This window comes from Trematomus bernacchii, unplaced genomic scaffold (genome assembly GCF_902827165.1).
Source record: "Trematomus bernacchii unplaced genomic scaffold, fTreBer1.1, whole genome shotgun sequence".
NCBI classification, from domain to species: domain Eukaryota; kingdom Metazoa; phylum Chordata; class Actinopteri; order Perciformes; family Nototheniidae; genus Trematomus; species Trematomus bernacchii.
Window position 1 is genome coordinate 1,549,773 of NW_022987905.1, and position 21,780 is coordinate 1,571,552.

At 39.7% G+C, this 21,780-nt stretch overlaps 1 protein-coding gene across 11 annotated transcripts in view; it reads left to right on the forward strand.

The window, feature by feature from the left end:
* kirrel3b (kirre like nephrin family adhesion molecule 3b) overlaps positions 1 to 18,275 on the forward strand; it is a 162,939-nt gene extending 144,664 nt beyond the window's left edge. For 2 of the 11 annotated variants that reach the window (XM_034114885.1, XM_034114896.1), the window contains exons 10-16: positions 3,667 to 3,767; positions 6,799 to 7,009; positions 8,388 to 8,495; positions 8,922 to 9,005; positions 9,317 to 9,426; positions 10,173 to 10,259; positions 13,605 to 18,275. In XM_034114885.1, coding sequence (XP_033970776.1) covers positions 3,667 to 3,767; positions 6,799 to 7,009; positions 8,388 to 8,495; positions 8,922 to 9,005; positions 9,317 to 9,426; positions 10,173 to 10,259; positions 13,605 to 14,066 — 1,163 coding nt within the window. In that variant the 3' untranslated portion in view covers positions 14,067 to 18,275. Of the gene's footprint in view, positions 1 to 3,666; positions 3,768 to 6,798; positions 7,010 to 8,387; positions 8,496 to 8,921; positions 9,006 to 9,316; positions 9,433 to 10,172; positions 10,260 to 13,604 lie in introns of all 11 variants that reach the window. The other 9 variants (XM_034114887.1, XM_034114888.1, XM_034114890.1 and 6 more) reach the window with 8 other exon arrangements.
* The last annotated feature ends 3,505 nt before the right edge of the window (positions 18,276 to 21,780 follow it).

A 21,780-nucleotide genomic window follows, 5' to 3' on the forward strand; every position in this document is an offset into this window, starting at 1 on the left:
CAAAAGAGCGGCATGAGGGAGCGGGGAAATGTCAAGCTTTTGTTCAAGGCGGATGCCTCAGTTTTGGAAGAAAATGTACAGCCTTTTGACACCCACACTGATATTGTGTAATCAGATTGCAATGTCCACTCCAGAGTGAACACCTCCTCAAATGAATGAACGACACTTTTCACCCAACATTTTTGATTACCTCCCCTGTGGCTAACATTGATGTTGTAGAGCCACCCACCTCGCAGCTACCGACGTGTTTGTGCTCTGATCCCATAGTGTGAGCAGCAGCAAACACGTACTCACACACATGCTTTCAACCCGGTCTGAGCCGGTGAGATAAAGCTATCTAATTATATTCCTCATTTGCAGCCCTGATCCATAGAATAGATCTTCCACATCCACTAACATCGCTCTTTAGCAGCACGCAGGCATCGATCTTACTCTTTGTTGACAGTTGGAGCTTATACAAACCCAATACTTACATATCATCTCCAGATAAACATGCACGTCAAAATGTCCTTCTATGAACTTATATCACATACATGCTGCACTAGTGCCAGCTCTAATTTCTGACAATCCTGTGAAAGAAGGGCTTTAGACACATGTTTCTTAAATTGTGTGCAGCATTGATTCTGCAGCAGTTGCAGCCTCCAGCATCCTCTCGTAGCATACCAAGACGCCATCTGGCAAAGTCTCATTAAAATGCTAATTCTTTTTAATAAGAGACAGGTAATAAACTGCAATTATGTATCGTCAGAGAGATGGCAGAGAGCGAGAGTTTGAGGGAAGTTGGCGGAGAAGCGAGTTGTCTCACTAATCAAGAAGCTGCCTCACTTGCCACCCCCTCAAACCCACATTCTTAACCTTAACCACGAGACATGATTAATGTTTGATTTTAACGACTTTTTTTAAAAAGAATTTAAGAAGGATGAGATGGAATTTATTTTCGTGGGATCATCGAGATTAAAAAAATGTTTTGAGGTGGATGAACGAGATTATTTCGGTTTGTTTATTCATTTGGCATTTCACCCAAAGAACACCTAAATTGTGATCTTCTAATGTGAACATAATCAAGTCTCCTGATTGAGGCACATTTTTGATGTCAAGGCGTGATTAAGTTGATCAAGTCTGATTTGTGAAAATGTTGAAACTCGAAATCTCTGAGTGATAGTGGGAAGAGCCAATCAAAGTTACATCGGTCAGTCACAACAATTCTTATATCCAGTCCTCCGCTAATTGAAGCGTAATCAGTTGAGTCTATCAAGACACAAATACAAGATGAAAACGTATTAAACAGAATAATAACAAAGGAAAAGGAAATCAGAATCATAGTACTTCATCCTAGGGGAAATTGGGTTTCGTAAGATTTGCTCAAAATACAATAAATATGTGCCAATCAAAGTTACATCGGTCAGTCATAACAATTCTTATATCCAGTCTTGGTCCCTTTTGATACAGACAAGACCTCAAGATAAAACGTATCACTCCACAGGGCCTTACATTGTCTTGGTTCTTCATACATCTCCATCCTCTTACAGCCTTATACCAATGATAGGCCACTCAGATCATTTGGCTAGGGTCTCTTGTTCATAGCTCTCACCGTCCACTAATCCAAGCACAATAGAAGATCAAAAAAACATATTCAACAGAATAATAACAAAGGAATAGGAAATCAGAATCATAGTACTTCATCCTAGGGGAAATTGGGTTTCGTAACATTTGCTCAAAATACAATAAATATGTGCCAATCAAAGTTACATCGGTCAGTCATAACAATTCTTATATCCAGTCTTGGTCCCTTTTGATACAGACAAGACCTCAAGATAAAACGTATCACTCCACAGGGCCTTACATTGTCTTGGTTCTTCATACATCTCCATCCTCTTACAGCCTTATACCAATGATAGGCCACTCAGATCATTTGGCTAGGGTCTCTTATTCATAGCTCTCACCGTCCACTAATCCAAGCACAATACAAGATCAAAAAAACATATTCAACAGAATAATAACAAAGGAAAAGGAAATCAGAATCATAGTACTTCATCCTAGGGGAAATTGGGTTTCGTGACATTTGCTCGATTTTCAAAATACAAAAAATAAAAGACAAATATACAAATATACAATAGAAATAATGTAACATACGTAAGAGTGTCTATAAAAGATCAAATAAAATAAAATATACTTAAAAAGTTAAAGTAAACACATGAACAGTCAGTGTACTACAATATAAAACGTTTATTATTAAAACAGTTGTGTATAAATGTTATTAGGATATTAATGCTGTTTAAATATATTAGGATTATCAGGTTTCAGCAAGATTGCTAGCTGTCTTTATAACACATGTTGTTAACCTTTACATCATTAGGTGATAACATTAAAATGTGCTTAACACAATTGCTCCAAAGTGATATTATTGTACAGCAATGACAGTAAATGTAAAGCATTGGCTCTGCACTATTTTAAACCGTAATTTAGTTACGCTCCTCAGGACCAAAGGGGAAATACACTTGAGGGACAGAATTGGGTCATGTGTGACATCTTGTCTTCATATTAGTGCTGTCACCTGGTGTGAACAGCCTCCAGAGCAGATGGCCGCAGACCAGTCGTTTAGGCTGAGCTGCCCTTGTCAGGCGAGATCTTGTAGCCTGACGGAGGTTTAAAACACGCTGCCTTCGAGTGCAAACCTGCAGCTCACCATGGAAATCATTTCACTCCAGTAAAGATTTCATTTAGACAGTAATTAGACTTAGTTGACTTTTGATTGTGTTCTGGTTTTACGTTTCAGTATTTGTAAGAAACTATGACTGAAAGATTATTGATTTTATTTTACTTTTTTAATGGTTATTTCATTTTTTCTGTTGTGTTGTTATTTTTTTGTAAGAAGGGGCAGTTAAAATAAGATGTTCTTCTCCCTGCTCCTTTCCACCATGCGCTATAAAAAAAAAAACAGTATACGTGTACATGTTTTGTTTTAAAATAACTGCCATTTGTGGAATAAACAAATAAACACATTTAATCAAACACAATACATGCAATATTCCTATGGGAGAAACATTCTTTTTGAGTGCATTTACAGCTACAAAATGAATAACAAAAACCTGCAAAACAATACAACATAAACAGCGTCCCTGTTTGGGTTTCATATTTACAGAGAGCTGCGGCTTTATGTTTACGTTTTCTTCGCCAACCGTTTGGTTCAGGGGTCAAATCTGCTGCAAGCAAATTGATTGAGGTGATACACTGCGACAAGTGTGTTATCTCCCCACAATGGCATTTTTCTCTTTCCATCTGTGTAGTGCTGATTACGCTCCAAAGAACTGCTGCAGCTCTCTCCAGCGACGTTTATCTCCACGGGAGAAATCAAGCCAGCCATAAATCAACAATGTCTTGATCCAGAATGAGGTCTGGGCCCCCGCTCATGACCTTCGTTCTATCCTGCCGTGTCCTTGTGTAGATTGTACCGAGGGATGAGGCATATCTCGCTGCAATGCAATCTTCCCCAAGAGTTTCCAAATGGCTAAAACAATTCAGGTGTTACTACTTGGACCAGGAGAGCAATTAGGATATAATGTGCCACAAAAACTCTATTGAGCAAAATTGTCATATGACCTGAAACTGAAAATGAATTATTTATGTTTCAATTCTCTAACTTTTTTTATGATTTTTCTTTTTCAGGCCCACCTACTATATCCAGTACACAGACTCAGCAAGCGCTACATGGAGAAAAAGGACAAATCAAATGTTTCATTCGAAGTACACCTCCTCCAGACCGCATCGTAAGTACATCCGGACGATTTATTTACATGTATCTCATCATTGCTGTAATTATGATAGGATATTTCATGGATCAATGGTACCTGAACAATGCAAATGAGACAATCCCTCTTTCATATCTGCGTCTGAAACATAATGCCTGAGTAAACAACTGATCTGTTAACTACACCTGGGCAGCATGCATGAGTAAAGATAAGAATTTCATAACTGCATCATTTGTGTTCATATGAAAAGGTGGGCATTCAATTACAGTTTGAACTACCAATTTCTCATTTGATGCACAATTATGCTCTGTTAGCACTGATCCCATTAAGATTTATGGACCTTATATAAACAGCCTACTCTCAGAGCTCACGTTGCGCTTATTATTCATTTGTGTGTTTACATGTGGCTAATTGCCATACTTTGTCATCTAATGTGTGTTTTTATCATATTGATGTACAACCAGCCACATAATTAATATCAGGTTTATTTAAAGGGGGTACTCCTGGGGTCTAAAAATGAATATCCTGTATTCAAAACTGTTTATTATAGTAACAATACAGCTTTCTTTTCTTTTGCTTAATGTTAACACTAATTAACATTTTAGACCTCAGATGTCAAGTCTATTCAATTTATAGGGCCATACTGTACATCTCACACTTGTACCATAGGGCTTTACTGTGAATTACTTGTATCAAACATTATCCCGTCAACGTAGAGCCTGATATAAAGGAAAATCCACAAAATATGATTAAAACAAAGAAAAGGAAAATCTTGATTTTGTCATTCAAACACACAATTTGTAAAGATGTAACACTGCATTTCACAACTCCCATACCAAAAGTATTTCACACTTTTTAAGAAGCATAGAAAATGTGTTAATTGGACATTAGCAAAAATGAATAATGTAGTTCTCATAAAAACAGTTACACCAAGGTTGTTGTAGTCCAAACTAAAGCACCCAGAAAATGGTATGTGTTACATTATCATCACAATGCATAAATAAGTCCATTATATGCAAATATCTATTGTTGTCCTACATCATCCCACTTCACTTCAGTCAATCATATCAGATCCATCTAGCCTTGAACCTTGTTATGAAATAAATGAAAACATTCGAGCCCACTCAGTTGTTCACATTAATTTCACATTAACACATTCATTCAAGATATACTGTTTGACTTTCTGTATCTCAGATAGAACATTCATTATCAGTAATTCATTGTACAATGACACATTGTATTGTAAGTGTGGGGGAAACTTCTGAAGCAATTGGAGTCAGGACTCAGAGAGACACGAGGAGAGCTGGAGCTTTGATGGCAAACACTGATGGTTTATTTGGAGCTTCGGCCGGAGAATTCACAAGACATGTCACGAGCCACGAGTTGACACAGCGGTTGAGATGCCAAATCAATTCTGAAGAACTCTTCTGTAGTTCCAGGTTTTAACTAGTTTGGAGTGTAATAATCAACATTCTTTATCAGAGAGACTAAACAAATATGGACCCTGAATCTAACTAGAGCTCTCGTCCATAGAAAATAATGTGCGCCAGGGAACCTACGTTCCTAAAAAGAAGGGCTTCTAGATGTCCCTGAACAATAAACTACCTCATGTCAGCTTGTGCTCGTTCATAAGCTGGCAACAACAATGCGCCCAAGCTGCCCCTCCTTAAGAGAGATAGCAGCAATACCCAAGGCCGTAGACCTATGCCATGGGAAGAGAGACAGTGAAAGGAGAAAATGATGAACTGTGTCAAAGGTTGAATACCTAAGCAAATTATTCCCCAACAGTAAGAACCTTAACAGTATATTTTTTGTAATGCAATCAAATGTTCATGCAATGCAATACATATGCCAATGTGTCAGTATATATCAGTAACAGAAATGCTCTTCCATCAATTAAGAAATTGATTTATTCTTAGCTTGTACACTTTATTTGTATTGTAAAACATTCCTAATCTTGCCCTTTTTCTTCATTAACTGTTTACAACACAATGCACAGTATCTATTTCCTGAACTTCTTGTTTCCTTATAGTTCAAAGCAATCACGGCTCTACAATCAGTACTTGCATTCTTCCAAAAGCCAAATCCATAAAGCACCGTAATTCAGACACTGCGATGAGAAGAGATTGGCCTACAGTACAAACAATTTGCAGTTATCCATTAAGCATTAGCTCCATCTAGAGATGCCAGAGACATCTGAGCGAGCTGGCAGCTTGTCAAGCAGAAATGAACACCAGCAAATGGCCAGTTAACACAAACATTTTAACCATAACACAATAGATTACAGTATTTTATTAATTTCCCTGGGATACTTCGTTGATTCACTAAGCTATTCACCAGACACAATGAGCCAATGGCATTGCATCGACTGGTAACCCATACCTTCTGGTACCAGACGTAACGATCCCATTGTTATCGTAGAGCGATACGTTCATTTTGTCCTGGTCATTTTGAGTTTCCAGGGAGATGTGTATTTTTAGCGACAAAAAGCTGCCACAGTGCAAGACTTTTGAAAGAACACAATAGGTGAAATCATATAATGATTGCAGGTTAGCACTTTCCCATTACACCCCTTCAAATAACAGCTCTGTCTGTGACACTTTGCAGCAGTGCTTTGAGCTAAATGCTAATGTCATAATGCTAACAACGCTGACAATGAAATTGCTAACATTCAGAGCTACAGCACTGTTTACCATGTGTGCAAACTTAGTCTTAGCATGTAATCACTGCAATATGTTATCATATTAAGCATACAACTATTAGTTTGGTGATTGAATAAATTGTTTATGATACAATACCCACCTGCTGATTGTGTCAGATGAAAAATTATCCATTAGACACCTTTGTTTACTTCCGTAACATAGTGACATAACCATGTAACACAATTCTGATTGACTTTCACTCCAACACAGTGTACTTGATAAACGGCAGGACATGTCTAAGTGGTTGACTAATCACAACAAAGCCGGCCAGCAACTACGACATAAACATCATAACATTGCTCTACAGCGGCACTGATCATCACAAATGTCATGTCCTTCTTTTTTAGGCCTGGTCATGGAAGGAAACCGTGTTGGAGTCGGGAACGTCCGGCCGTTACACCGTGGAAACCGTCACTACAGAAGAAGGAGTGATCTCCACGCTCACCATGAGTAACATCGTCCCGGCAGACTTCCAGACCATCTACAACTGCACCGCCTGGAACAGCTTCGGCTCAGACACCGAGATCATACGCCTTAAGGAACAAGGTGGGAGCCAAGGTTCGACAGGCTCCACCTTCCTCTTCTTCAAATCACTATTGTGGTTTTAGTGGTAGATAGTGACAACGCTGTAGTGTTTCGTGTGCATCACCGTGTCTGTGAGCTTGTGTGATCGAGTGTGATTGTGTGAGAATGTGCTTTTGTGGACATGTGTAAGTATGCATGACGCTTAATTCCATAACCAGTTTGCTAATTGAAAATAATGTTGATAGAAAATACAAAAAAATACATTTTAGTTGTGACTTAACCATTAAGATATATAATTTAGAGTATATGCTATGCTAAAGCTTTTTGTACATACAGTACATAAACCTCAGTTGAGATTCTTTTCAAATTCCATAAAAATAAAGTTGTTCAAAATCAGAAATGTCATCAACTTTGAACTCCAAGATGGTTATACACAGTTACCCTGCATGGCCTGAATCCTGATGCGTTTGGTGTGCTGTAGGTGTGATGATAGACTCCTGACAAATAATTGTTCTGGTTTTACATCAAATGCAGCTCTATGGTAATTGCAAGTGCTGACCCTCAGCCAACACTGCCTGCTGAATATAAAACACACTTTGCTTCCTGCTTGCTATATTTAAAAGAAGGAATTAAACCAGTGTCTTGAAAATTAATACTTTCTGTCTGCTGACCTATTCCCCTCTACCATAGGGGAAGCTGTGTTTTCTATCCACTTATCGCAAATGATAAATTATAAGCTGTTTATGTGAAAGTGACATTGATCAATGAAGACATTAAATAGGCTTTAATGGTGTAGGAAGAGGACTAGGTTGTTTTGCATTTGTTTAAAATGCGAGAAGGTCATAAACGTGGGCTGGTAGCTCAGGTCATTAAAGTGTGCTTTAATGAGAGCTTGCAGTGTGTAGATGCAAGTGCAATCTCTTCCTATTCGCTAATGCACTGTAAACCTCGCAGAAACACACAAACATGATTATGCCTAAACGAATGCACGCAATCTTGTACTCAATGAAAAGAAAAGCCTCTGGTGAAAGTGTTCTATTAGCCTAAATGAGTGTAAATTAAAAGTTATTGGACAGTAGGATAATGAGACAATATTAGTAGGAAAATGCGTACCCGCACTCATAAGAAAAGGTTTGATAATTCGTTTTCGTTTAAATTGCAGTACAGAACTTGTTTGTCTTTGGCACTGTGTCTGTGTATTTTCATTTCATAACCTAATGTTATATTCCCTTAGAGGGATGAAATACAGCAAATGTTTTCTTAGTTCCTGTTTGTTGCAGGGACAGAAAAGAGGCAGAGACGAGGAGCTGTTGTATACTCTATTTGTGTACATGTATTGAATTGAGTGTACATTCGAGATGTTTGTCGTAAGTTACGGTTGAAGGACATCTTTCCTTGTTTCTCTCCGCAGAATCTCTCCCTTTGGCGGTTATCATCGGCATTGCAGTGGGAGCTTTTGTGGCCCTCATTGTCCTCATGGGCACCATCGGAGCATTCTGTTGCACTCGCTCCCAGAGAAGTACGTCTCCTCTCCCCCTGTTACATCCACTGAAGCATGCATTCCAAAGTACTGTATCGCCCCCAAAGCACACTTAGAAAAATGTCCATCTATTTAAATGCAGATATATTTGTTTTCATTTAAATGCTTGCAAGATTTCCTGAAAAATATTTAGCTAGAACATAATGTCACACTGAATGCTATATTATAAGACTTGTTGAGATGGACATCTTTTTGTGCTGTCCAGATTGTAATAAGGGCTCATTCCATGCAATCTCAGTCTGGCTGCATTCGCTTTTTTGAGGCTATTTACATCCTGCGCCATGTTCACTGCCACCCACCCATCTACCAAGTGACTCAGGTTAGAGGCAGTCAGCCACTGCCTCTAACCAAGAACAGATTTGTGCTACTGGTCCCTTCAGCATGTCTATTGTCTGTATACTACAGAGGAAGCGCACCTGGTTATGCCCTCACTGCCCGTCTCCATCTGTGCTCACCAGAGAGAACTTGCAAGCAAAATTAAGACAGAAAGTAAGACTTTGTTATATGACAGTATCATCATCATTGTCCCAAACAGAATGAGCCACCGTTGAAGGCTGTGTGAGATTGCATATGTGTGCAGAAAATGATAATCTTGTGTTGGCACGAATCAAATTATTAATAATGTTAGTAATGTTGTTGTTTTTTTTGGGAATAGGGGGAGCGCTCACAAAGCAAACCCAGGGATCTGTGCTAAATTCTGTAATACTGCAAACTGCACTTAGGGGAAATTATAATGTCAACAAGTACAGAATGGTGTTTATCCGGCTTATTGAGATATACATGCGTTCTCTTTCTGCCAGATCTGAAAGGAGTCGTGTCTGCGAAAAACGACATCCGGGTGGAGATTGTCCACAAAGACCACAACGCGGCACGGGAAAACGAAGAACACACCTCCATGAAACAACTGATGGTGAGTGTGAGTGTCACAAATTTCTACTTTTCACTTCTTGTGTCTGTTTAACAAATACAATCTTTACATGTTTGGATATTCTTACCATTCCCAAGCTGTCGGGTCTATTTTAATTGGCGATCAATGTATTTGTATTTGTATTGCTATTTCCCGTGGAATACATATGTTTTATGAGAAATGAATGACCAGGATGTGAATATGTTCATATGATTTAGTCAAGGCATGGCGTCTATATTTATCACTATGATGCCACAAGTATTATGAACAGAACCGACCCCAATACATTGTAACTATGCAGATGCATACTGGGTAATCCTATAGTGGGTGTTCTTCTGTATCTACATGCCTTCTAGACACACAAAGAACTGTTTCCTCATTGGATCCGCACCAGTGTTTTGGTTATTATGAAACTTGCTCCAGGGCTCGGGCTATTTGTGGCGTGAGGTTTTACATTTTCTTTCAAAAACACCTAATACGTTTAGTACTTGGTTTTAGTACAGGGAAATGAGCTTAGCTCACTCACAAATCTGCATTCTGTTAAGATAAATAAAATATATTCACGGATACATTATTAATGCTCCCTGCCAGCTCTGAGTGAAGGTGAAACATGTCTGACTGATATTAAAAGAATAACAAGAGATGAAAGTGAAATGCTTCCGCCTCAGAATGTCTTTTCCCTCTGAGTGGAAGAGTTTCGGAAACTACACAGACTCTTTGTAAATACTTTTTTCTTGATTTCCTTGCAGGTTGAACGCGGAGAGTTCCAGCAGGAGTCTGTTCTGAAGCAGCTGGAGGTATTACAAGAGGAAGAGAAGGAGTATCAGCACATTAAGGTACGACTGGTGAATAACGACAGTATGAGGGTGGGTAAAAGGTGTTGACGGGGAGAAGCCTTAGGGTATGCTGGGTCTTTAACTCTGGGACCAAAATAGCAGAAAAGCGTTAATATCTCTCCTGCTACACAGACCTTTTCCAAGATAATTCCAGAGGCGAAACGACTTCGATAGATGCCTGATTTGTATTAATTAGTCTCTCATCAAAGATGGTTTGAAGAAATAGAAGGCTGGTGACCCTTAAGCAGTTTTTTAAGTATCTTCAAGTGTTACTTAAACCATAGAGAATGTTGTGAAAAACATCGAGGACTGGTAGAGCTTCTGGGTATGTATATATATACACTGATTTTGCTCTTTTAGCACATTTCTAAACCAAGGTGAATTATTATTCAATACTTTGAAATGTGTTCAAGGTGTTCTTTAAAGCAACATCATGTTCCCATTATTGTGCTATCTGTCATCTTAAAACCATCGCGACCTGCAGACAGACTTTAATCTTTAGTCTACTAAGCACAGTCATTCAATCTCAGAAATCTGTTTCATCTGTAATAATTATGCACACGACTCTTTACAATCCCAGTGTTGTAATATCAGTTCAGGATGACTGTAGGCATTTCAGGTGTGTTCGTGAAGTCTTATAACGTAAATGTTCTTAGATGCTTTACATTTATTGATGCACACTTACAAAATACTTTACATAGATTAAAAATACACTATAGTAGTTTATGGTAAACTCTTTAATTTGCAACATATTATTTACTAAGCTGTAGAAAGCCAACAAACGTATCATCTTCTTATCAAAATCCCACATCTCTATATTATCTCTTTGAGTCAACGTGATAAGCCTAATTATGGTATCTTAACAACCAAAGCTAAATCACAAATTGTAATCACATCACCAATTCACTCAGCATTTATATAGAATCTTGATATATGAGTCTGACCCAATGTTACTTGTTAAGCGAAGCCAGGATTCAATTATTGTAATTAAACTGACGTTAGTGATGTACATAGTTGCCCGCCCATTTACACGGCCATGAACGGATCAGTCTGTACAGGGCGCTTTTCTTTCAGTTCTCCCATCGCACTTGAAAGCACTTTTGCTCTTGTAACTCCTGCAATAAAGCATCAACATGTTACTTGGCAGATTGTACATTCATCTCACTTTTCCATGGCTGATAGGCCGTCTGCAAGTGAAGGCCACCTTGTGTACTATAAGGCTCCATTCGTTGCTCGCAGCACTGTATTGTGGATTGTTTTGTGAATTTTCTTTATTGCACTCCCTTTGTCAAAAGTAGAACAGTTTTTTTATGAACACATCACTGGGGAAATAAACACACTTCTGTAAAGTCACTGCGTGTAATAAATAGTCACAATCACATATTATTGTGTGCAAAAATGTAATTTAATCAGAAACAAAGTGTTGTCACTAAATCCTCCAAAGAATCCTCCAAAGAAAACTTGGTAACAGTCTCCCTGTACTTTTCCTCTTTTTCAATGTGTACATAATGCTGTTAATGTTATTCCAATATAAGGCGAAAGTGTTTACTAACCCTGAATAAAACCCCCCTCTGTGCTTTTCATGTATCGGTAAATCAAGCACAGCACATTATCTCAGCAGGTGTTTATTCCACCTTAAACCTGTATGCTTGTTGGCAAGACTGTAGATTCACTCCCACACTGCAGTTAAATCCAACAAACTTTTTCACCATTCTGACTTTAAATGAGGGTGTAGGAGCCACATGTAAGGTCTCTGTTTATTATGATGTATTTTTTGTCATTTTAAATGGTGGGTGTGTTCGCTTGAGGTTGAGCGGTTATTGGTTGTCTGCTTTCACCTGTTTCTTGGCGTTGACACATAGAGGGGGTGAGGCTGGGAGTCATATTTTTTGTATTGGACCCATGTTAAGCCCCTTTTTTGGACTGCCTACAGCTGCCATAGAGGGAACATGTCCATTCAGACTCTTCAGTATACCTAGGCTTATCAGTGCCACAGGAACAAATTCTGACCTGTTCATTTTTTATCCAAACCAATGTTGCCGTTGGCTCTCTGGAGTGTGCTTTTGTTCTGTTTGCCTGCTTACCTTCTCCCTCCGGGGCCGGATTTTTTTGATCCGAGTCATTGACAGCGTGCAGTAGGCGAGATCAGAGGGGGGACCGAACGAGTACGAAGGCCAGACACAAACAATCTCCCTGTCTGCTGTCTGATAATGACAAGCATAACGACAATCCTCTCGGGCCGTCTCTCTCATTTCCCCTTTCCAGCAGTCTGCCTTTGGGATTTGCCACCATGCTCGCTATGCATGACATTTATATACATTCACAGGGAAAAAACACACACACACTCGTACTCTAACTGGACCCTTAGCAACAGCACAGTGTCTGCAGCCGAGCAGACAAACACGTCGCACAGCTGTAGCCTCAGAAGCCATTTCAGTGCAAACATGAAATGGCAGACACTACAATCCGTTTTGGTCCAATTAAAGCTGGTATGGGAGTGAACTTTGCAGTTACACGTTGGATGCCAAACTATGAATCATCAAGGCCCGCTTAATTAGCGGGAAACATGATTTTAAGGTTAGCGTGGGGGCTGACTAAATCCGTTTTTTCTCCTGATGTGCACGGCAGCCTGCTTATTTATTCTGAAATTTGAAAGGTAATGACTGCCAGTTTGACCTTGGCTCCTGTTGAGCACTGAGACAATTACAAGTAAATGCATATAAACAAAGGCATGGTTTTTCCTTTTCCCCTCTTTTTCCTATATTAAATTGCCAATATGGATTTAAAAATTCCATTAATATGGACGCCGCATGTCTGAAATGGTAGAGCTGGCGGCCCATTGGCTCCTCCCTGCTGAGACAGATGCAGGTTCGAATCCAACCAGCGGTCCCTTTATGCGTTTCAGTCCTCCTTTCTCCCCCTCTCGCTAATAAAGGATACACTGGCTCCCGCAAAAAAATAAAATAGTATTATGATTATAATAAGATTTAAGATTTGAAGGCTTTATATGCACCAAAGCTATAGCCTCGTTTTGGCAATATAAAACCACAGGCTCCTTTTACACTGCAACACAAAATATACTTAATTAAGACATCAAAATACATTCGAATAGTGCAAGAAGAAATACACATTTATGGTGCAAGGGAAACAATAGAGTAGGGCTGATGTGGGTTAGTGCGCTAAGCGTCAGATCAGTGGAGCACCGGTACAATCCCTAGTGTCCACTTTGCTTTGGGTAAAGTGTATAATAAGTAACAATGTAATGTAAACCAGGATGAAATAAAAACAGAATGTAAAAGTATGTGGAATTAATAAATACTTTATTCTCTCCTGTGTTTCCAATAGGACCCCACAAACGGCTACTACAGCGTCAATACCTTTAAGGAGCACCACACACCCACCATAGCTGGGAATCAGGCCGCTGAAGTGAGGAACCCCACCAACACAGGGACCCTAGGAAAGCAGCGGGTACCAACGGGCATGTCCTTCACCAACATCTACTCCACCCTGGGAGCCGGACCCAACCGCCTCTACGACTACAGCCAGCGCTTCGTGCTGGGCATGGGCAGCAGCTCCATCGAGCTGTGCGAGCGGGAGTTCCAGCGCGCCTCGCTCAGCGACTCCAGCTCTTTTATCGACACGCAGTGTGACAGCAGCGTCAGCAGCTACAGTAAGCCGGACGCCTATGTGCAGTTCGACAAAGACAGCAAAGCATCCGCCTCCTCCTCCTCCCACTACTCCCAGTCCTCCTCGCAGAACTCAGACCTCACCCGGCCGCTGCAGAAGCGCATGCAGACCCACGTCTGACCACCTGGAAGGGAGAGCATTTGAACGGTGGTGTAAAAAGCAGATTGTGAGACTGTGACAGAATCAGCTCCCAGGAGCCCCTACAGCAACAATGTTACTGTTACCTCTGGACGCTTGAAGACGCATGGGGCTGGCTGGCTTTAATACACCGTCTGACTTGTTCAGACTTCTCAGTGTCCCAAAAAGTGGATCAAGAAGCCTTATATTTCCCTCAAACTAAAACCATCAGCCACCTCTTTTTAGAACCCAATCAGAATTGTGCCACAGAGAGGTTATTTGCCAACACAAATTATTTTTTGTAAATAATTTGGACATTCATTACTCAGTTTCTGCTGTGGAATTGTTAGCAGAGGGCAGAATTACTACACAGGCTTTGTGTGACAATCAGCCCCCCTGGCAAAGACCATTCTTGCCTTTTGAAGGTTGTCATTCAGAAAAACTCGAATTGTTGTTATGAGTGTTGAAACACTCAGCACAAACGTCACGATAATGAGTGCGAGCCAATGTCCTGCTGCTCTCTTGTAGTTTGAAGCACAAAAATGAATGTGCATGTGGTTTTTAGTTGGTAATGCAATAACTCGTTCCTCTCCCCACCTTCTGTTCAAACACTATTTTAAGCTTGGCTTGTTAAAACTCGTCTCTTGTGTAGGTGGGAAAATGAAACGTTCTCCATGTGGCCACAGAAGTCTTGAACGTTTAAAAAAGGACTGCTTTTTCTCTCCGTGGCAGTATCTGGGCCACAGTGCTGGGCAGATGAAGAGGGGCTGAGATCTCATTTTAAATCCCTGAGTCATTACTTTACTGTGACACAAAAAGAAAACCAGTGTATATACATGACTGTAATTTATTTTCTAGCGACTCTGATTTCCCTCATGGAGGACTTTAAATGAGACGGCCTCTTCTTGTCCAGAACGACTTTGCCTTGAGGGTCTGTTTGATCTGTGTCGATACACACTTTGACTAAGAGGGATAGACATCAGCTGTTCTGTTGACGGGGAGCTGCATCGTCCGAGGTGTTACCGCCTAATCCAGCTCCGAAGCCGGCAGGAAATCCCACAAACTGCAACATGTGTTGTTTTTGTGAGCGCAGCAGATCATCAGCCATACTCTTGAGGGTACCTGTCGAATGAAATGTAAACATTATATTTTATCTGAGCTTCTTATCGTGTGGTTATCCCATTGCTAGAGTCAATATCACTGTTGACACTGGAGCTTAGTGCACCCTGACTGTGAACCTACCTGTGATCGTGCCGGTCATCAGGGGACATATCGAGCACATTTAGAAAACGTGTTTTATTTTGCTGTCTGCTGTTTATCTTTGGCTACTGTGGAGCTGATGGTGTCACACTGATTCTCTTCAGTGCATCCTTTTATTTTTTTATTTTTCTGTTCTGCACTGTACGTGACATATATGAAATCTGAATTATTATTTAATCACTGACACTGTATTTGTTTTGGTTGAGAGTAGAGACAGCAGTGATTTCACTTGCAGCTACAAACGCTCATACTTTACGTAACAATTCAAAGTGAGCCAGTTGTCAAAAGTGTCGTAGTCACGCAGCGTGCATTTTTTTAATGGAAAAACAAAGTAATGATGGGTAGTGATGTATTTTTGCAGTACTGAACACTGGGAATCCTTTCTGTGTGCATAGTGCAGAGTCTGTGGAGAAACGGGTCAAAACATATGCACCATACAATGTCAACCTAAATGTAGACCTCTAAATGACATTAAAACCATTGTTTTCTTCGTGTTAAAGAAGACCCTTTGGTTAAGGCAACTCTTTACAGCAAACAAATGTCATTTATTGCATTTCACTTGAGTTTTTAACCATTTAAAACCTCATATTTCAAGGTCCGTTTAAGAAAAATTTCATGAAAACAGCTTGCTTGTTATCTTATCTAGTATTTGAAAGGTAGAGAGAATTTCTTTGAAAATAGCAGCACAATACTTCAAACTAAATATGACAAAGAGAATATTAGGTTTCAATTTATCTTATGTAATAAGATAGTTAAGTATCTTCCGTAGCGGAGCATTCAATGGGGATTTAGTAAGCGTAAAATAAAAAAAACGAATAATCAAGCACGGCATTTCAAACAAAAGCAAGTCGTTGTTGTAAGCACTTTACGTTTGATTATATTCAGGGCATTTGAATGGGGTTTTCCACTTGAGTGGCAGTGGTTTGGACTCTAATTTTACAAATGGATTGGCGCCCGTTGTACAGCTTAAGACAAAAAGCTCTGTTTCAACGCTGATAATCCAGCTTGGCACTTAGCAGACTGTGTATAAATCTCTAACGCTGTCTTTCTCTTCATATCATTTTTCCTAGCTTTTCTTTTCTTTCTCACTCGGATTCACCATATTAAAGCTCGCAAATCCACGTGGCATCGAAACTGTACCACAGACAATCATTTTCTCTTTGTTCCCTTTCCAGAAATGTCGTCAACTTTACTTGTTTCTCGCAAATTCCAAGAAAGGCCTGTGTGAGCAGTTTCTCTTCCCAGATCTCACGGGAGGGAAACTCTTACTCTGTACACGGAGCACACGGGAGGCTATAGGATGAGAAGCTGAGCTTAGCTGGGACAGCTTTGAAGTGAGTTGCAGTAAGAGGTTATTACACCCTCAGCCCTTCTGAGAGATGCCCAGTTGCCCAGCAATATATTGCATTAGGCACCATGATGACTGTCAAGTATGCCTGTACCATTTTTTATATATATTTTCCCAGCATATTTGAGTGCAGGATCAAATTCATACCTTGATTTCAGAAGGAGTCAATTACAGTTTGATCTAGTTGGCATGGGATGGGATACCGTTTTTATTTTTTTATTATTTGCATATGTTATGCATCCTTTTACATCCACAGCTTCAGAATTCAATCATATTGACCATTCAGTTTCCAAACACTTAGCCATTCTCTCTCTCAAAACAAAACAAATTTCCTCTCCAAAGGCTCCAGTTTTACTTATCTGATGCCGCTCCACACTGATCCAAACGTAATGCATTTTCCCAGTCCAGAGAATCTGCACACTGCACAGCAAACAGATAAATATTTGATAAGCCAGCCTTCTGTCCCATCCCCCCCCCCATGGCAGCCGCTACAGTGGGCATGAGTGTACCACAGGATGTGTGCGCCATGTCCGTCTTTGGGAATTAAAGCCCATGTGTGTGCCGCACTCACCTGTGGACGCTCGGCCTGTTTGCCTGGCTACAAGCACCGCACAGATGCCAGGGCATAACAGATGAATAAACACAAAGACCCGGAACAATTACAAGGGGGTGCTGCCCTTTGCTGATAAAACAAAGCAACCCATTCAGAGCAGGCAGTCTATTTCTCAGAGATGCTAAACGACTAGCATGCAGTGCACTGGATAGACAGGTATGAGCAGTGTGAAGTGAAGACGTGTTGGTAGATGTTTTTTATTGGCTTCTCTGCCCACTTGCTGTATTATATTTGTTTACTTACTGCACAAAACTTTTAGCTTGGTCTGAATAAACTGAAGAATAAAAAATCGATTAGAAAATGCTGAACATTAGTACTGCCAATATCTCGCCTATGCCTGCAAAGGGTGGTTTACATGAGGCTATTTGAAGTCTCCCTCATTGTATGATAAGTGTCACTGTCCATGAGGGAACCCATTAGGGAAGATGCCATGTTGAACATTGAATTGATCATGATAACCCTTTCTTTACTGTGTAAATGCTTTCTATCACTCTGTTTCTCTCTTTTACTTATTTTCGGTTCTACCAATCAATACCTTGTTAGTACTTTAATACCATACAACTGGAAAAAGGGGCCTGGATTAAATAGTATTTGCAAATAATGATCCGAGTTTGCAGGGCACAGCAGAAATGTTTCTTGGTTTGCAGCAGACGTCCTACGCTAAGTCGCAGAAGACTGAAAAAAATCTGCGTGAATTGGTGGTTGAATTGCTCTTTATACCAGATAACGCAAACTACTTTGCAAATGCTACATGAACCAGGTCTGAAAAAGTACTTAATTTAGATGGTCATTTTGAGAGTTTGTATAAATAGTGATCCATAAGCTTAATTGTAATAAAAAAAGACAACGTGTACATTCTACTGGGTAAACCACTATTTTCAGGCAGTGGCCCTCTGTATCTAAGAAAAAAAGAAAATGGTTGTATTATAACTGTACTGGTCTGTGAATCTATGATGCTTTTGCTCTGTATATTTGGAGAATAAAAATGATGTTTGAGATTGTGTTTATTTTGTACTATTGTCTTTAACTGAGAATGAATGAACAGATTAGAGAGCGGGATAAAAATTGGATGCTTTTGCTACATGAATATAATTAGTTAAGAAGTTTAGTAGGATATTTGTCTAAACAATAAGACTGCATTCACAAACTCAAACACTTTGCAAAGGTCTCACTGAAAGTGATTTACATTTTTAGATTGGAAATAGTGTGTTTCAGATGTACTACTGTATATTGTATATTATTTGTAATGACCAGCATTTGGTAAAAGAAAACCTTACTAATCATTAAAACTTAAAATGAAATTCTCATAAATATTTAACAAAAATACAATTCAGTGGAAAAATATAAATCATTAAAGGTGGGGTAGGTAAGTTTGAGAAACCGGCTCGAGATACACTTTTTGTTATATTCCATGGAATGTTCTTAACATCCCGATAGCAATGAATATCTTAAGTGCTTTGACAAAAAATCCATAAAAAAATTTCATCTGTGGAAGCCGTAGTACTGTAAAAAGTACGACCAATCATTTTAGCCGGCCCGGCTAAAATAACTGGATGGCCTACCTGCCTGTCAGCCTTCCATCTGTGCACAAACTTATCTCGTGCCCTCATTGGTCATGTGCGCGTTCGTGTGTGTTGGAGGAGGGGCTCTGTAAGGAAGTGGCAGATTTTCTCCGGTTGTGTATTTTCAAATTCTAGCGATCTCGAGCGAGGTTTCTCAAACTTACCTACCCTACCTTTAATAACCAATGTGAGACCTAAAGGGGGGAGAAAATATGTGATTTCAAACGCTGCGTTATGTACAAGTCAACTACAATAAAGCAAAAACAAACCAACCGAGAACCAGATTTACAAATAAAACCATAATGACCATATTATGGTTTGTTTGCTTGAACTCAGTACTTGTTGTCTCTATCATTTTTTTTTCAACACGCGAATTATAAAAAATAAACTTATTTCCGCTCATGTTGTGACTTGTCCTCAATGCCTGGTTAATTAAAATGAACGACTTTCTGTAACACTTACTGGGTGTCCAATTTTCCAACTTCTGTGTTAGTTGCTTTGATAGCATGTCATCGTAGCAATGTAGTCTACATGTCAAACGGAGCTAAATGTAGCTTGCTTTTCTATGAATTCCACTAATTAAATTACATTAGATAGAAGAAATTAGAAATAAAAGAAGAGGTGTGTTGCGTTAACAACAACACAATTTGACAGCCTAGAGGCGTAGCGCTGCAATAATAGAAACAGTCACACATACACACGCACACGCACCCTGTCGGCCGCTGATTAGCTACTTTGAATATGTTGTGCCTGGCTCAAGCGTACGTTTACAGAATTTGTTGAAAGTAGGCCGTTTATTCTTTTCCCCCTCGGATCTTTTCATAAGCAGTCAGCAGATTCACACAATTACATTTACACACATCCCTTTAATCCATTAATAGGGCCATTGCAGTCTTACTCCAAATTAAATGAACTCACATAAACACCTTAGCTTGACTCAAGTACTGGCTCCAATCCTACAGAACTGAAGTGATTTGAATTCCCTCATGCATAGAGTCAATACAATGCCACGGCAATTACTCTTTAGTTGGATTAATCCACTTGCAGCCTGCATGGAAACGTCACATTCTTGAAGTCTCGCATCAGAAACAATTCTCTCTTGTTAGCGCTGTGTGGCTTAGAAGGAAAAAAAGTAAGCGTTTCCCTGCTACACATCAAACTGAGACAGATAAAGAACTCTCTGTGCCTACTTTAGGTTACTTCAAAGCAAGTGCAATAACCACACTGGTCTTGATATTGAGACTCCATCTGCCACCTACATGAGTTCCCAGGAAAAGCTTCCCATGCTGAATGAAAATGCCCATGTTGTGCAAACATTATACAAATAGCAGCATTTGTGATGGATTTGTCTAATCATGGAGTTCCAGCTCATTACTAAACAGATCTAGGCCAGACATTTGCTTACAGTACTGCTTTAAACACTCTCCTTGGAACTAGTTATTGGAAGGCACTAATCATTCATTTCTGCCTCTCCCGACAAAGCTTAGAGCTTCCAAGAGATACAGTATTGTTCCAAAATGACATATAAATGACTCTGCATCCTTTCAAATGAGTAGTTACGGCAAGCTACTCTGTCATGAATTACCCTGGCAGATAATTGCATTTGGAATCCAATTTAACAATTTAGAGAGAATGGCAGACTAAGCGTTCTGCGCGCCGACGCACTGTATTACATAATGATCTACAGGCAGGTATTTACATGGTGAGAGACAAAACGTGGTAACAGGAACAGAGGAAGCAGGGTGAACAACATGTGAGATCCTTAAAATCCCTCAAACAAAACCATGATATGTTTTGTCTGAGGGTGACATTAACATCACAACTGACACGGCGTTGACAGTCTGATTGGATTGTCAGTCAAACTTGTTTATGTTCCCCAAACTGTAAACCATATGGCTAATAGCCGGCTGAAAGTAAAGTGAGTGACATGTTTTGAAATAAAACTCCACACTGCTGCGTCCTTGATGCAATTGCCTATGAAATGCCTCTTTTACAGTCATTTGTTTATTACGGACAGCTGTTTCAGCCGAGCACTCACTCAACCAACATCTGTCCTTTCGAAAAATGTGCAATATTCAGAGGATCCCGACAGTAGGAATTTAACAGTTCATACATAAACGCACATCAGCTGGAGGATAAGAATGTGTAAAGAAAACAGTGAAAATTAGTCGTAGGAATCGTTTCTTCAAGGGATTGCATTTTGGGCTTTTCACACCTGGACATTTCTTTGATTAGCGTCTTGGTAAATCTTTCAGACTGGGCAGGTTTGTAGCGTTTGAGCCAACATAGCCTCCGGATGCCTGCACTCAGCAGGGCTGCATTATTTAAATCCGAGGAGTCAGATATCCAGTCAGTGTGGCACATATGAGATGCCCTGCTAAGTAAATGATAGATATTTGAAAACATTGCAAACCATGTTCTTTTCCAGAGATATGTCATAATAATTCTAATTAAATCAAGAAGGACAAGGGCTTTTTTTTAATAAAATAGCTCCTTATCATTTGGAGATATTCAAAAATTGTACCAGGCATTTTAATGTTTTCACTTGCAGGTGTTCACTGCGAGCATAAAGTACCATATATACCTTGCAGTTTATGTTTGCATTTGTTTACACTGTAAATACACTTCTGCCCTTGAATGTGTCCTTTCTTTCTTTTCTTTCCTTCCACAAAGTTCCCTTAATAGATGCTTAGTGCACCGTTGCAGTATTATTAAAGAGCCGCTCCTTTGTAAGCTCCTGGGGGGTAAATAAAACAGAAAAGCTCGTGGCCTTGTGAGGGCACTGAAAATCGACCGAGGTGGCAATGTTTTCTCTAGCGTAGGAATGTGGATTTAAAGTTGGTTAAGATAAATAAATCTCTCCCCTGATTACAAGGCGACTGCAGAGTCAATCCCAGGGAGCATCTTAAATGAATTATTGATCCCATGACCTTT